This window comes from Xiphophorus couchianus, chromosome 11 (assembly GCF_001444195.1).
Source record: "Xiphophorus couchianus chromosome 11, X_couchianus-1.0, whole genome shotgun sequence".
NCBI lineage: Eukaryota > Metazoa > Chordata > Actinopteri > Cyprinodontiformes > Poeciliidae > Xiphophorus > Xiphophorus couchianus.
Genome location: NC_040238.1, coordinates 29,113,470 through 29,130,989, shown reverse-complemented (window position 1 = coordinate 29,130,989; position 17,520 = coordinate 29,113,470). Strand labels below are relative to the sequence as shown.

At 37.4% G+C, this 17,520-nt stretch overlaps 1 protein-coding gene across 16 annotated transcripts in view; it reads left to right on the top strand.

The window, feature by feature from the left end:
* nbeaa (neurobeachin a) overlaps positions 1-17,520 on the top strand; it is a 104,801-nt gene that overhangs the window by 27,571 nt on the left and 59,710 nt on the right. For all 16 annotated transcript variants that reach the window (XM_028031359.1, XM_028031358.1, XM_028031357.1 and 13 more), the window contains exons 2-5: positions 5,490-5,721; positions 9,176-9,276; positions 14,898-14,993; positions 15,620-15,741. In XM_028031359.1, coding sequence (XP_027887160.1) covers positions 5,490-5,721; positions 9,176-9,276; positions 14,898-14,993; positions 15,620-15,741 — 551 coding nt within the window. The remainder of the gene's footprint in view (positions 1-5,489; positions 5,722-9,175; positions 9,277-14,897; positions 14,994-15,619; positions 15,742-17,520) is intronic.

The following is a 17,520-nucleotide window of genomic DNA, read 5'->3' as shown; positions in this document are numbered from 1 at the left end:
TATATTTGTCCTTCCCTTCATAATTCTGCATGTCTTTGTATTGATATGCCACTTGAAATCCCAAATTACAATGAAGTTTGTAGTTGTAGGATAATAGATGTGAAAAAGATAATGGGGTATTGTTGCCATTTCAAGGCAGTGTAATAAGTTGCACACTGACTCCCCTCCCTTCAGATTCATTTACCTTTTAGTTTCATTGTAACCTCCTGCACTAGTGGAAAACAGTCAGCTCCTTCCTTAGCAACTGGTTTAAACAGGCCGTGACTCAGCAGCTAGTGTCCCTGCATATATGTGTGTGTGTTTGTGTAAATGGAACATGCAATGCTTTGGGACTTATCATTGCCATAATGCTGCCAAAACAAACAACTTGAACGAGTTGCCAAGAAGACAGTGAGGCCAGTGTTTTACAGAGAACGTGGTGGCACTGCCAGGCCCCTTTTATTCAGACAGGATGGTGTTTATGATTGTTTGCCCTTTAACTTCCAGCATAGTAAATGCCTCTTGTGTGTGCTCATTGGTGTGAATACATGGGAATCCACATATTGGACATGCAGGGCAGGGTGAACAGAGAGATTAAAGGTTACTTGTGTTTATGCAAAAGAATCATGTTGACTCATAAAACTAATTAGCGTGCTTTTGTCTGTGAGCATGATAGTGATTGGTGCTTGAGTGCACTCGGCTGTGCACAGCCTTATTGCTATTTAAGGTGCCGTGTTTATTTATATATCAATTAAAAGCCCCATTTGAGCAAATAATGAGCTCAAGCATCCAGCTGTATTTTTTTTCCAAGTACTGGAAAAGGGGCAAAGTAAATTTGAGTTGAATGTTTTCCACGCCACTGCTCTGGATTTGGGTTGTTCTTAGCAGGATCCTTTCAGGTTTTAAATATCCTTTCCAGATGTTTCTTTTGGTGCAACAGAGATAGTATTAATAATAGGAAGAATGAGGACACTTCCTCCTTTTTTATATCACTCAGCTCTGGGCCTTCGAGCTCTATTTTTTTTTTTTGCTTTATTGTTTGTCACTAGACATTTTGTTGCAGTTGTTTGCATCACCCCTCTCATCTCTCTGTGATGCTCTGAGAAAGGAAGAGTTGGCACAGAGACATAACGCTCGTGCTGTACATGAGTAGACACGCCTCAGGGATGTGTGTATCTTTCTATGTTCCAGTTTGCTACGTATCTACTAGCGAGTTTCTACAAATGCCCTCTGTGCCCCCTGTGGCTGTTTACATCCAGCGTCTTCAGACGGACAGGTTGTGTTGGATGCGCTAGAACGCAGTGGTCCCCTGTGAGCACCGTAATTAGGAACCTCTGAGGAGAAGAGGAGGGAAAGAAAAATTCAGCGTGGGCTGAATTTAATTCTTCCTGCTTTTATTCCAGACTTCATCCTGTGTAATCTGTGCTAATGTATTCACAGAGTGCGGCGGATCAATTCACTTCTCCAAGGGAGAGATGGGACATTGGGACAGAAAGGGGAGAAAATTGTTTTAACTGTAAAGAGGGGAAGGAACTGACAAGAGTAGACAACATGGAGGTTTATTGTAGCGACAAAGCTCAAGATGAGACATGATCAAATGTCATTTTTGTTTCTGGTTTTCAATATTGTTGACTGTATGGTGTTTTTATGACTTTGCATTTTTGTGTTTTTATGAAGTAAAGCACTTTGAACTGCCTTGTTGCTGAAATGTGTATACAAACAAACTTGATTGATTGATAGAAGAAACATCTACTGTTAGGCCTGTCGCGATAAACGATAAATCAATTAATGGCACGATAAATTAAAACTATCTACGTCATTTCAATTATCGGCATTATCGTCTCTTACGGCCTTTTTCTCTTTCTGTTAATGACACCGAATGAAAAAAGGCTCAACTCCAGTGCTCTCCACAGACTCCCCCCTTCCTCATTTCCTTAGTGTAAAGCCCAACGCACACCAGTTGTCGGCCGATTGTCGGCCCATTTTCAAAACCTGACAGACCACACATTACCCGACAGAAATCCTTGGTATAACGGTTCCATCGGGTTCGGTCCTGCCGTGTGGTGTCCAACAATGGGCACAAAATAATGGCTACAAGTTCAGTTAACTAATTTTAAAACCAGGCATTAATCAATGCTTTACTACAATCTACCTGCAATGCATGTGGCTAGTGTCAGCGTAAAGTCCTGACTGAATGAAAATCATTATAACCTATTTACCTCACGTTAACGAAGAACAGCTGAAAAGTTACCGGGTTTATCAACCGCGGTAGCAATTTCGCTCCAACTCCTCCTCTTGTCATTTCTATATTCTTTGCATGTTGAATAAACATTAATGTTGTTTCCACATATCATCTCCGATGTCCGCTGGACTTCGGGTTGCACCGTGTCAGCTGTTTGGGATTCCACTCGTAATTTACCCTCAAAAAGCTCGGAGGAGAATCCTCGCTTTCTGATTGGCTACCTGTCACATTCAACAGGCTGCGTTAAAGCTCCCAGTCGGGGAAAACCCCTGATTTAGATCGGAGCGGCAACGACGATCTACCGTAACACACCACACAATCTTAGAAAGATCAACGTTTTAAGATTGTCATAAGGGGAAAAATAGGAGCAAAAAATCATGTAGTGTGAACTATTGCATCAGGTAGTCGATGTGCCCATCTTCTCTATTTAAATCTAATTATTACTGAAGGGCAACATAATATACACACTTCATAATCTGCCCTCTTTTGGTTGAATGCAGTATTTATTTCCACTTTGGCTTTATGTTGTTTAGTTGTTTTTTCAAGTTTTTTTGTTAATGGAGACCATTTTATTTTCGTTTTTGGTTGTTTTGTTTATTTTGTTTATCAGTTCCAGTGTTAAGTATTCTTTTGAAAATAAAGTATATCTATCTTTGGCAGGAAATCGCATGCATTATTAGGTCATTTCCATTAAATCAGTGTAAAAAGGTCTTCAAACAATATTATCGTTTATCGCAATAATTTTTGAGACAATTAATCGTTGAGCAAAATTTGCTATCGTGACAGGCCTATCTACTGTAAAGCACCAACTGTTGATGTTAAAGGCCTCTCTGGACTTGAGATTAAGAAATATTGATAAGACTGCTTAATGACTGATTGTGGTTAGGTTTCCTTCTTATGTTAGTGTTACAGCATCGTCATGTTATGGCCTTTCCTTGTCTTAAAGAAGACATTGCTATGTAAGCATTGGTTAAAAAGCTGACTTTTAAGGGTGGTTTTTAAACAAATCAATTGAAAATTGAATAGAAGGAAGAAGTGTCATGGAAAATGTGGTCTGGCAAGTTCATTCAAGAGTTTGCTTGAGATTTAAAGAATGTGGACTGTGGCTAGAGTCTGTGCGTTAACAGCTACCACACTCAGCTGTAGCTGAGACCTGGGCCTTAGCTTTAGCTTTTCGTATTTTAATCCACTCCTAGCCCACAAACACCAGAAACTTCTTATATGGGCTAAGGATAAAAAGGATTGGATGGTTGCTCAATGATTCAACGTTCTCTTTGCAGATAAAAGTAAATGTAACATTTCAATTGGAAGTCAAAATTTCAGCATATTGAATTCAAGTCCAGTGTGAAATTTCCACAGTCGGTGAAGATTTATGGAACCTTGTCATCAGCTACTATTCATCCACTGTCTAAGGGTAGCCATCAAACAGGAAATTTCAAATCGCTTAATGTTTCCTGGCATGTTTGGGGGAGATGCTGATTTTTCTTTGCCATTCCAAACACTATTACCTTTTTTCATGACCATTATATCAGGTTATGTGCTTGATTGGCTAGCAGACTTGCCTGACCCAAACCCTACTGAGAGTCTGTGGTGTTTTGTCAATTGGTAGATGAAAAACATCCAAATCAGATGAACTGAGGGCCGCTAATGAAGCAGCCAGGCCTTCCTTAACATCCCAGCAGAAGCATAGGCTCTGTGTCTACATATTGCAATGCATTTATGTTGTCATGCAAGCAAAAGGACCTAAGACCAAGTATTCAGAGCAAATACTGTACAGAATGTGGACAAACTTTTTAGTAGGCAGATGTTTCTGTTTAAAACATACTTGGGTTTTTTTTGGTCTTGTGAGCTCTAATTTCTCTGTTTCAGAGGTGAGCAGATCAAATACATGACTGGAAATGAAAACCTACTTTTTGTTCAGATGGAAGCCACCCTTGATGCAGCACAGCTAGCTACTACAGGAAGTTAGAAAAGCATAGGTCTAAAACTGATAATGAACAGTGATAGGTGGTTATGATATTGATTCTTTAACAATGTGACAATATACAGATGATTAATTAAAGGAGTGTAGTCAGCCACTCTGTCTTATTGTAGGTTATTATGTTGGTTACTTTTTGAATCATAAATAACCCACCTTTTCTGATGAGTAAAATGTCACAGCCACATTCATGATTGCTGGCAGACATGTATAATAAGAAAATCACTTAAATGGACTCTGCATGATGGCACAAGGATCTGAGAAAACAGCATGCTGTGCTTAATCTAAATAAATCTAGGAACTGATAACAAACAAGGTTGTTATTGGTTTGACTTTTTCTGAGCTGCAAAGTCATTTCTGAGGCCTTGGAACACCAACAAGTCACAGGGAGAAAATGTGGAAAACTGGTGGCCAAGATAACCCAAATAACAAATCAATGACAAACTTTTCAACCTTTTCATAAAATAGATCATGAGAGGAATGTTCGTCTTGCTGTACACACTTATAACAGTCATAATGTTAATCTTTTTTTCTCTCTTGCTATGCATAGTATGTGGCATGTTTCTGTTTCATCTGATTTAATAACATCAATGGTGCTCCCAGAGCTTGCTGGTTTCCATGGCTTCCATTTCCTGGACAGTGTAGTATGCCGAGGACGAGCTGTGTGGGTATGCTCGTGTTTGTGAATGTGAGGCACGGCCGTATGTACTTTCACAAGTAATTATAGTGCTTCAGCCATTAAGAGACAGAACATTTGCGCTCGATTTGATAAGTGTGGTATGATCTGACTAATGCCATCTAAGAGGGCCAGGACTGTAATGTGTATTAATCAGTGTCTGGGTGTCTTTGCATGCCGGGGTGTGTGTGTGTGTGTGTGTTTGTGTGTGTGTAGGTGTGTGTGTGTGTGTGTGTGTGTGTGTGTGTGTTTGTTTGTTTGTGTGAGTAGCTGATGAAGAGGAGGCCATTTCTACGTGGCTGTATGTTGAGTGATTGAGGTTCGCAGAGGGTAGAGGCGCTCTCCTGATATAAGAGAGTGAGGAGTAGAGGACATAGGGTGTGGGTGTGTGTGAGTCCATCTGTGCACTGAGACGAGAGACGTTTATTTGTTTCAGTGCGTGTGTCCCCCAGGCCAAAGAAATGTTTTTCTAGCCAATCAACATCCATCAGAAGCTATACTAACCTCTCCTGGAGACAAAAAACTGTAAATGCTTCTCTAAATCATTGACCATATTTCTTCTGCCCTCCCCTCTGTTGTCCCCCCTTCTTCCACTTCCCCCTGTCTTCTTCCAGCTGGTGGGCGGCGAATTTGACCTGGAGATGAACTTCATCATCCAGGAGGCGGAGAGCATCGGCTGCATGGTGGAGCTGTTGTCGCACTGCGAAGTGACGTGCCAGGCGGAGATCTGGAGCATGTTCACCGCCATCCTGCGGAAGAGCGTGCGCAACCTGCAGACCAGCACAGAGGTGGGCCTCATCCAGCAGGTGCTGCTCAAAATGAGCACTGTGGACGACATGATCGCAGGTGAGATGTGGAGACGGCAAGAAAAACATTAGTTCGGTTCATAGTTTTGGATCATCATACAATATCGTTGTAATTAGTATAAAGCCCATTCATGTTTCATGACCTCATTATTGAAACATGATTAGACACGTATAAAGATTTCAGTTGTTTCAACAGAGATGCTTAACATTATTTAAAAAATTAAAAATTTACAAAATGTGTAATAAACATCCTATTTTGTTGTGTATAGTGTAAAACTGTAACCTATTAACAGTTGCATTATTTGGGGATTTGGGCAAACTTGAAAAGTGTGAAATTTGGTTTATATATACCGGTATTTGCTTTTTTTTTTTCCAACGGAAAACAAGCGCGCACACACCTCCAAATTGCACATAAGTTGAGCTGTGCTTGTCGCTATTTAATTGCAATTTTATCTACTAAAGAAAAACTTTTAGTGATGAGGATAATTAAAAAAGTTCAAGGGGGTAACTATTAGGTATAATAATTTATATAATTTACATATATATATATATATATATATATATATATATATAAACTCACAAAATTTATTTGTGGCTTTCAATTCAATATGTTGAACCATTTCTTTAATGAAAGACCATCTCCTTCATAGCGCTTTAGGCTGCATGATGGAACATTTTGAGACACATCTCCAACATGAACTCCATGAACTTCCTTGATATGAAGCCTGAAAATGTCTGTGCAGATGTTTGTCATATATTTTGTGAATGAGCTTAGAACTTTATCAGTCATAGCATTTTGTGATTAACCCCCCCCCCCAAAGCTCCCAATTGTGTTTTAACCCAGCATGTGAAAGGTGTAAATTAGATTTATCTGCTTACTTATTCATAAATTGGCAATACACTTATTAAGTATTGCATTAGCTCTGTGTAAACAAAATTGCTCAGTCCGTGCAGAAAAGCGTCTGTTAATGTGCGATGTGTTCTCACACTTCTTTGTATTATTGCTTTGTAGAGTTTAGTCACTGCAGTCATGTTTTAAAATGTCTACTGCCAGAGTAATAATTTCACGCAGGGTAAAGAGATTTTCCCAGGAGTGCCTTTTAGAATAACACAAAGAACACCTTTCTTCAGAAATGGATTTTTCTGTAGTTGTTTGACAAATAAAAACCAATAAGGCATTTTCAATAAACAGTATACAGGATTTTATGACATTTTCAAGCCTGTTGAGTTAACCTTATTTGTTTGTGGGTAAACTTGGATAATACTTTCTTATGATAAAATTTTCCAGTGTGCTTTGTTTGAAATATATAAAACTTGCCTAGAATATTTTTTCATACCTACAGTATGTAAACTTTACCCAGTCAGTCATCTCCTTGTGTTGTCACATTGACCTTGGCTTTCCTTTGATAGCATCTCAGCATGCTCGTCCCCACACTTAGTGTCCATGTCCTCTCTGTCCTACCCACCGCGGCTGGATAATGGGTTTTATACCTTCACTGACTTATTAAAACTCACAACAGAGCAGAGCATACAGCTGCATCAGTTTAATGCCAGTTCTCTCTGTTCTAACTTGGATTCAGGCTTTTTCCTGAAACTATTTAAAATGACCTATTTGGATTTATTGTACCAAAACTGGAGCTCAGGGGCGTAAATCTGGGACATTCTGAGTTGGATGTTGCTCTCGAATGAAGTACCTCAGTGAGCTAGCCTTTTTCCTTTATTCCCAGTCGCTGGGCTCTGGTTAATGAACTATGGTGGTGAGACTCTTCATATCCACCAAGTGTAATAAGAAGGAGGAGGCCTCTCTAAGCAGATCGTTTCACTCTGCAGAGGCGGAATGCTCTCTCTCTGCCATAGCGACACTGCTAATGTTGTTTGTGTGATGTGAAGGTCAATGAAGCAGGGAGGTCATCTGGAAATACCTCAGTTTAGTGCCGATGTGCTAATGTCTACTAACATACCTACAACAGGAAAATAATCAAGAGAGTTCTATTACATTAGGAATAGCAGTATAAGACCTTATCATGCACCATGTATGTATATTTACTATTAAGGCAGCTACTGAAATTTTAAATATAAAGTTTTAGATTAAATAATTCCCCTGTATCTTTAAGATGAATGTCTTTTCCAGTATAAAACTGGCATGTTTTAGTAAATATTTGTGTTGAATATTCCATTTACTGGATATATACTGGTAGAAGAATTAGAAAATAAGATTTAGACTTTATGATGACTTTGAACCGCTTCAAAGATTTCTGAAACGGTTGAAGTTCACCCTGAACAATCCACAATTTTTCATACTCTCGCTGATTTAGGTTTTAAGTAATCTTTTATTTCAACGAACTTCTTTTCTCTTACTGAAAGTAACATTTTTTTTATTTTAGGCCAACTTGAATTATCTGTAGAGGAAGATAAATATTAGGGTGATGGCAGCAATGAGCCATTCTAATCTCAAGGACATGGACTTTATCATCAAAATACTATATTAAAATGCAAAAAGCTGGTCAACGATTATAAGAAAGATTTGTTTGCTGAACGGCAGTAGAGTTGATAAAATGTTGATAAAACCCAAACTCATCTAAAATTTGCTTTGTTTTATTTTTATTTGAGAGATGGCTGTCTCGTTTACTTTCAGAAACACAATTTAAGCAAATAATTTTAAGTTTAAATGTGTAAGGAGTAATAATAATTTAGTTTTACTGTACATATAAAAAGTGTCCTTCAGACTTTTTTTTTATTTCAACCACTCGAGTAACAGAGACTCAGGTCAGTTTATTCCTGCACCTTTTCATACTTTATGGATCACGCACCAATTTGTACCAGTCTTCGGTATAATTTGTTTGTGCTTTGCCAGTGAATGATTTAAAGTTATATTTTAAGATCTTATTTAATCCTACAAAGCAGTACATGGCAAAAATTTCTATGATGAGGTGAAGGGCTTTTATTTGTCATATTTCAAAAGAATAATTTGGTCCAAACTTGAATCTGAACTGCAGTCAGTTGAATTAGGTGTCAATAAAACCTTTGTAAAATGATACAGAATTAAATGACTTACATCTGTGTTTAGAACATTTTATTTTGATTAAATTGCCTGAGAATCTTATGAAAACATACAGAACCACTGAGATGAAAAATGTGAAACACAATGATAAAATAAAAGGATAGAAAATGGAAACAGGAGGGGATGAAAAGCTGATGAATGGGTTCAAGCAGATGTTTGAAACATTGAAGGGCTGATTTGACCCAGAGCTGTCAAACAGTGATGTGTCCTGCTTGCTATACAGTGGTGTAGCTGTTGGCTTGACTCTCACTGAATGATAAATGAGTAAACTCTCGCTGTAGGTGAACTGGCTGAATTTTATGACCTCATCGCACTTTATCAGAGAAAAGTCTGCACAGGGCCTTCCAGATACTGACTCAAAGATACGCTTATGAGAAAACATATTTTACCCTCTGTGCTCTCTGCTTGTGGGCGTGTATGTGTGTTTCCTCAGACCTCTTGGTGGATATGCTAGGAGTCCTGGCCAGTTACAGCATCACAGTCAAGGAGCTGAAGCTGCTCTTCAGTATGCTGAGAGGAGAGAATGGCATCTGGGTGAGTTGCTGCAGAATAAAACTTTGCATATTTGCTGTTTTGTAGATGTTAGTCATGGATATTAATGGAATGTTTATTTTTTTCTCAAGTCAACAATTTCACAAGATTATTATTTAGACCTTTATTACTGCAGGATGTGAAACTTTTGAAAACACCTAAATAGTCTTATCTACAATGCAAATCTAAATTTTGAATACAGTTGCACTCATAAGTCCTTAAAACACTTAAAGATAGGGACACCCTGCAGGATTTGATCTGATAGATCACACCACACATGCGCACACACACACACACACACACACACACACACACACACACACACACACACACACACACACACACACACACACACACACACACACACACACACACACAGTGGACAGTTTGTCTTGCAAGTTAAGACTACATTTTTACCAACTCTGTTAATACAGAGAAATACAAAAATGTGTAGTTAAGAGAAGTAGAAATATTGTCAATGACTATGTTAATCTGATAAGATGTAGATGCCAGTTTTTAAATTAACTTGACAAATAACAATACAACAATTTTATGTACATTTTATTTAATTGAAATTTACACACAAAAGTGTATTTTCTGATGTGTGGTAATTGTTGATGAAACTTGAACTGCTTGTTATATAAAACATTTTTAAATCTGGGGACTCCAAAAGGAGCTGTCGCTGTTTGTTTTCTGAAATTTATGTAAGTGTCAATCCAGATGCTGAAAATCCTCTTGAGCATCGAAAAACATTTAGTCTTCATTGAATGACGCTTTATAATTGCACCAATTTTTCCCTTTTCAAGGTTTTAATTTTACTAGACCTAGAACAAATTTATATACTTAGTTCTTCTACATAGTTAGAAATGATAAAGCGCAGTTCCTTCATTGAGCATTAAATAAAATAAGTCAGTCAACATAAAGTATAAAGGTAAAGATGTGGTGGTGATAGCAGGTGAAGGACTAGAAATGAAGACATTTCAAAGACTCCATCTCAGTATTTTTATAAAATGTTGTTTATAATGATGGCTTTATGCATATAATTGATTTACTCTTGGTTGTGTTGGGGAACTTGAATATACTAAGTTAAAACTTGTTAATATATTAAAAAATCACTTGATTTTATTCGTAAATTGACTCTGACAACAGTGTAAACACATTTGAATCCCCTCCGTTTTATTAGATGGAGCAGATTAGCCAAAAAAATCACAAAGTCTAAATTATTGCAATCTGCACGACAGAGGCCTCAGCTAGTGACTTTTCTTATGACTTCTTTAATTGTCTTTGTCAAAACACTACTTTATATGTTTTATTTCTTCAATTTATCTCCTATTTTGTTTTTATTTATGTTCCTTTTTGATTTCTTTTGGCTTGAAATGAGATTTTCCTTTGATTTTACTAACCTTGTATCCAACTACAATAGTGGTCGAAGCTAAATTTATTCCAAATGAGATTAATTATACGGCAGGAGTTTGTGGTGTCATTAGTCTGGGTGTCACTTAATGGGATTATTGTGCTAATAGACTTGAATAAAATAGAACGTGTTTGCTTGTGATATATATCTGTTGGCATTGATTTGTGAGTGGATATAGAGACATGGGTAATTTGTTTATGTTTCAGGTATTTTTTTTTTTTTTTTTTCCAGTGATGTTTTTTTCTCTCTCTCTTGTAATTGACTTTATCAATGCAGCGGAGAAGTGACTGTGTTATTGCTGTTAGACCATTAGAAGCTTGATGAAAAAAGCAGTGACAACCCAATCAGGTGTGAAGGTGAAACAGTCAGTGCAGTTCAATATACTCAGACTCTCTTTACATGTAGATACTATTTTCTGTTTCTAAGCACAAGCCAGCTCCACTGGATCAGCTCAAAGATATCCATTGTTTTTTTCTCCTTTTGACAGGTTGTTTAACCATCACATCTCTTTCACAGAACTCTCTTTACAGTTGGCAAAGAAATTCAAAACTTTTCAGACATAAAGACAGAAAGTTTTGTTTACTCTAGTATTGCTTTGAAAATAAATTGAATTCTCCATGTTTTGAACTTTCTGCACCTTGCACCTTTATGTTTTTAATCTTAAAAGGCATAAGCTTGTCATTTCGTATTTGTTATAGTTAGGGCTTCTCTACAAATACTCATTAAAGAGATTACCGGTACTCCTGGAGCTGGTAACTAAAAGTGATTAGTTTAAGATCAGCTTGGCTTCCTGTTGTCGTAATCCAAATTGCTCCATGCAGTTTACTGATTAGCTTAGTTTTCAGTCACTTGGTTTCCCCGGTTTAGAAAGGATACTTTAAAACTGAGCTGTTTAGAGATGATTTTATGAGATGAAAGTCCATGTGAAAACTGCCAGCGCAGGACTTTTAGGTCTCTGTATATTTACAGATTTCGCGTAAAAGTAGTAGCAATCCCGCTTGCCCTCCCGCCTCTCTTTCCAAAAATCCTCTTGTCTATTCAGGTGATTCCACCTCTGATCAGCCACTATTCTGAAGATGTTTTCTAGGAATTTGCAAACTCTGAAAAACCAGTAGAACAAGGTACACAGTTAATTGTTGTCCTTGTTGAGTCATACATGGAGAAAGACAGGTCATTCACAAACATTGAAATATCCTGTAGAATTCAATGCAAACGTAATATCCTCTTTCTCCACACCTTACTGTCTGTAAGGTTAGTAGATCTGCAAATGAGTTACTAACTTCAGATGCACATCAGTGAATTAGAATATCATCAAATATTTCATTTGTTTTACAGAATTTAATCAAAAGGTGGAAATTCCTTACACTATCTAAAGGTGTATCTAAAGTGTCTGCGTTCTGTTGATTTTGATGAATTTGGCTTAAAACTAACGAAAACCCGAAATACTGCATCTTAGAAAATTTTATTTATTAAATTGGATAAATTTTTAATTTTGATACAGAAATATTTCAAAAGGTTGCTTAACAAAAGGTCATTTCTAAATAAGTTCCTGGTTTACAGAGGTGTGTATTGTTAAGGAAAAATGATTATTATTAGTGCTTAATACAGTTAATCTTACGACATGTGTTAAAGGTATATTCAGCACTCTTATTTGGAACAGTTTTCTGTTGAGCAGATGAGCAGGCATTCAGACAAACGGGCCAAAATGCAGATCACTCAATGGAGTCTCCCCGCTGTGAGGCGAAGCCATAAAATTAGCATTTTCCTTGGGAGACAGAGACTTTAGATTTCTCAGGTATCTGTGAGGTCTTATCTCAGGATCGTTCTGTACTCAGAATGACCGTGGGAGCCACGGGGGGTCAGGGCCAGCGATCCGCTTCTTTGTCTCGGTAGAAGGCAGATGGTCCTTTGATCTTTGCGTAGATCAGGGGGAGTTTCCAAGTTTCTCTGAGTGCTTAAGGGAGTTCCCAGTTGGTCAACAAGAGGAACGCCTTGAGTGCATAAATTAAATAGAGAAACACCTCTTTAGTATAAGATTTCGCGTCGGGAGAGAAAATGCAGAGAGCGGCCACCATTTTGCCTTTTTTGCATCGGCTCTCTCTCCAAAGACGTCTTTGCTTTTTGTTTGTCTTTGTTTTGTGTTTGTCTGTCTTCCCCTTGTCTGTCTTTATTTTTATGAGAAAAATGCATATCTCTGTTCCTCTGCAGCTTTGTTGTTGATTGCTTTGTATGAGATTAAACTCTGTGATCTGTGACGTCAACGCGCTTTGTTGTTGTTTCGTTTTAGCAGCACGCCGCCACTCGTTGAGGATCCCGGGAAAATTAAAGAGGAAAGAGCCAAACGTTTTGTCCAAAGTTAACATATAATATCCTCTTTTTTTACAGTATCCAATCACATAAATTGAAAATTGAGTAGAAGGAAAAAATGCAGTAGAAAGTACACAAGCAATAGGGATAACAACAGTTTTGAGAGGACTGTGACTCATTCAAAAGGTTGGGGGAGATTCACAAGGCATAGGCTGCAGCTGAAGCCAACACACACAAACGTATACAGGGAATGGCTGCAAAGGTTGCATTCCTTGTGTTAAGCCATTCCTAATCTAGAGACAGCATTAGAGGTGTTTTATGTAGGTCAAGGAGAAAAAGGACCTTAATATATGTTGGATGTTTATTGAGGCAACACAACAGTAGAGCTACAGGCTGGTTGCCTCTGTTTCACACTGTATCGAGAACGGACGCACTCATATCAACATTTAAGCTGATATCGATATCTGATATTAATATTACTGCTACGGCTGATAACCGATATTCGCCTATATTATATAGGTTTCACTACACTTTCGACACTGAAAAAAAAAACAACCACAATGCTGATGTCCGTGTTGGATTCACTCCTCCCATTCCGCTAGGGGGCTCTGTAGTTGTTTTGCATTGGTAGTGGAGGGGAGGTGAAACAAGAGGTGAAACAAGAGAAGAAACTTACGGCAGGCTAGTAATGCACCGAGACTGCCGTTAGCTGAAGCAAACAAGCTGAAGCTACCATAAAATCATATTCTACTGGCGTTCATGAGTGTTGCCCAACGTGGTGAGTTATTAATGCTGTAAGCTGTGGGGAGATGAGCTTTTTGTTATCTGTTCTAAGTGTGAGCTTGCTGAATTTGCTAGCGCTAATTAGCCCAATGCTAGCTGTGTTTGCTGCACAGTGATAGTTGAATACCGATGTTTATTATATGACGGAGTGTTCTAAGAATAAACTGCCTTATAACTGGTTAGTCAAACCTAGCTAATAAATCTATGTTTAAGTTTGTGTTGATTGAATTCTGCAATACTAAGTATTGATGTTTTGTTTTTTCTTACTTTATTTACAGTTTAACCGGACGGCACGTCCGCGTAAAAGCACTCGGCAATAAAATTAACAACAACATCAACGACTGTCTTATGTTCTTTGTAACAGTCCGCTTCTCTGCTTCAGTTAAACTTCCCACAATCCTGCGCTGGATCACCATCACTGTCACATGACCAAACAAGCGCCACATGACCAGCCTTCTCCACTTCCCCTCCAGAAACAAACGGCTAGTCATGATGTTGGTCTCACGTTATTCTATTTTTTATTTCTGAAAGTAATTTTTAGTTGTTTTTTTAAAAAAAATAGCTGTTAGCCATCATCATTTAAACTAACAGAGCTAAACAGTTTAAATACATTACTGTGTTTAATAAGTCTATATCATAAATTTTTTAATTGAATTGCCAAAAATACATTTTCAATTATATTCTAAGCTATTGAGTTCCACCTGTAATGCCTTTTTCCTTCCTCATTAATCGGTCCTTTGGTGAAGCTCATGCACAATCACCTTCAGCCACCTCGGTTGTCTGACCAGTGGTCCATTTCACAGTACCTCTGCTGTCCAATAGCTATTGTCAGCCCATCCACTTTGCCCCTGTTTCCCCGTCCATTCCAATTCCTCCTCCCTCAGCAGTCCTCTCTGGGGACAGATCGATTAAGGGGCGCCATGGTATTGAGGGGTTGTTATCGGGGGAGGGAGCCGGTGATTGAAGACTTATTGATCTGGGATGGTTGTGGTAGAGATGTGAAGCCACAGAGTCGTTTTTCTTTTTTCATCTTTTTTCTTTTAAAGTCTCACTGTACTGTCCTTCTGATGCACAAAATTTTTCATGTAATAACGACTTACTTTCTCATCTCCTCTCCTAGCCAAGACATGCTATCAAGTTGTTGTCTGTGTTGAACCAGATGCCTCAGAGGCACGGTCCCGACACCTTCTTCAACTTCCCTGGACGCAGTGCAGCGGTAAGACACATACAAATTCTTTCTACCCCTACATAGCTAAAAAGTAGTTCTTCGAATTTATGTGTAACATCAGCATGTTTGTAGTTGTTTTATTCCACCAAAAATAGATAATGAATATCCAATAATAATGCTAATGGCATGGTGGAAATTAAAAATTCTACATAACCCTACTAAAATAGACTGTTACATAATGCAATTTTTTTTCTCTCATTAATCCATGCTTTAGTTGACATAGCTGTTGCCTTCAACTCAATGTATTGATGAGGAATAAAATCCTTCTTCAGTTTTACCTTTTTAGCAGACAACTACAGTTAAATGCAGTTTTGACCCCTCAGTCAAAAATGCATATTCTTCTATGTATTTCTACCTAAATTAATTCATCAGATTCATTATCAATAATATCAGGTTTATACAAAAGAAAACTGATTCATTTAAAGATGTTATGTTTTATACTAAAGGGGAAAACATTTTACATTTATTTGTTATGGTGTAGTTTTTAAATTTTTTTTTATATCTCATAGACACAGCATTTTAACTACTGCCAGTAGTTTTTTTTAGATCTATTCAGGGCCACATTGCATTTTTTATACATCGATGTAAATTCTGATATGCATATTCTCCACCAGGCTATAGCATTGCCACCAATTGCAAAGTGGCCGTACCAAAACGGATTTACCATCAACACTTGGTTCAGACAAGATCCACTCAACAACATCAATGTGGACAAAGACAAACCATACCTCTACTGGTGAGTTTAGCACTGGAGCTAAAGGAAATCTTTTATTTACTTGGTAAAAAAAAATAAATCTTTCACAATGAATGGTTTTAAAACTCAAAATCTTACTTTTGCCTTTTTGTTAGGCTCATAGTATTACATCATTGCTTTTTCTAACATATTTACAAATGAGCTTGCTCGCAGTGAAAGACCAAAGGACATTAATGTGCCTGTTTTATATTTTCTGTGATTGTCCTTTTACAATCACAGATAATCGATTTTCTACAAGTCTCTTTATGTTCATGAGAAAAAAATCTGCTTTAAGTGTTGACTCTTTTTGCACTAACTGCCCTCTGTTGTTGAGGATTCAAGCATCAAATAATGAAAAAGCCTGCAGCTGAATGAAAAAGCTGGATCAGTTATTGTGTCCAATTTGAAAGAAGGTTTGCTGAGGGAAAGATGCTGCACAAAGCAGAAATTGTCTGATTTCTTCACATCATCAAAAGAAGGCGACAGATTTTAGTTTAGTTTATTCTTGCTCTTCAACAAAAGATGAGAGTATTGCAAAAAGAGATACTGGCTTCACTTGGAGCCAGAAAAAGACCAGAAAGGCTAAAAACTCTGTTGCAGTGGTTATTTTTACTTGCAGAGATCATTAAGTGCAACTTCTAATTTATTTTCTTCAATTTTCCTATCTCACTACGAATGTCATCTAGCAGTGCATGACTGAAGAAAGCCTGGGTTTGAACGTCCAACGTGTATCTCATTTGTCATATAGCAACAAAATACAACATGAACTAAATTGTTGAAAAAAGTCAAGTCAAGCTCAAAACACAAAACAATACTTTTATATCTAGGCTATGATATAATTTCTGCTTTTACCTGAGAGATGCTTTTGCAGAGATTCACAAGTTGTCTAAGCAAGCAATTTCTAACTTGGTAACACTTTGGTGACTAATGCTTAACCCAGCTCTTTATGACTCCCTAATGAACGCGAATACATTTGTTTAAAAAGAGTAATAACAGAATGCAAAAAACTTTCATTTCTGTCTGGCTTAGTTCAGAAATGACCTAGTTTAATGGCCACTATGCCAAGAACAATTATTATTGCGTCCAACACTGGCAGACTTCTGTTACTGTTGCACTAGCTTCTTTCTTTGTGCATTTCGTTTCATTCTGCTGGAGTTTGGAGGACAATGATTAAATATAGAGAAATTCTCAGACAATTGGGGAAAATTTTAGACAATTGAAAAGCTTAAATTTAATTATATAGCACCAATTTACAACAAATGTGGTCTCAAGACATTTCACTGCAAAATAAAAACAGAAATACTCAAACATAAAGAAGTTAAAAAGTAAAAGTTTCTTGCATGTTTTTCCTAAATTTATATGAAGCTCCTTTAACTTTTTCTTGGGCTAATAAAGTTGCTTGGGCTTGTATCACATGAATTTTGGGTCAGTCTGAATAAACCTGAATTGTGTCGTATTTCGTCTTACAGCAACATTTTAATTTGTTGCATGTCTTTTGTTTTCTGTGATAGACCAAAGCAAAATTGTGCATAATTGTGAAGCAAAAGAAAAATGTTTTTTATTTTGTTTTTACTGCAAACTTGTTGGTCTCTAAAATAAAATCATTGTAACATTGAAGTTTGTGGTTGCAATATGAGACAAAGTTGAAGGAGTATGGAAACATTTGCAAGGCACTGCATAGACCTTATTGTAATTTTGTTTCAGTAGATATAAAACTTATTTCAAACACATTCAGGTATTTCTGCAGTGGGATACATGTTTTATTTAGTTTATAATGTCCGC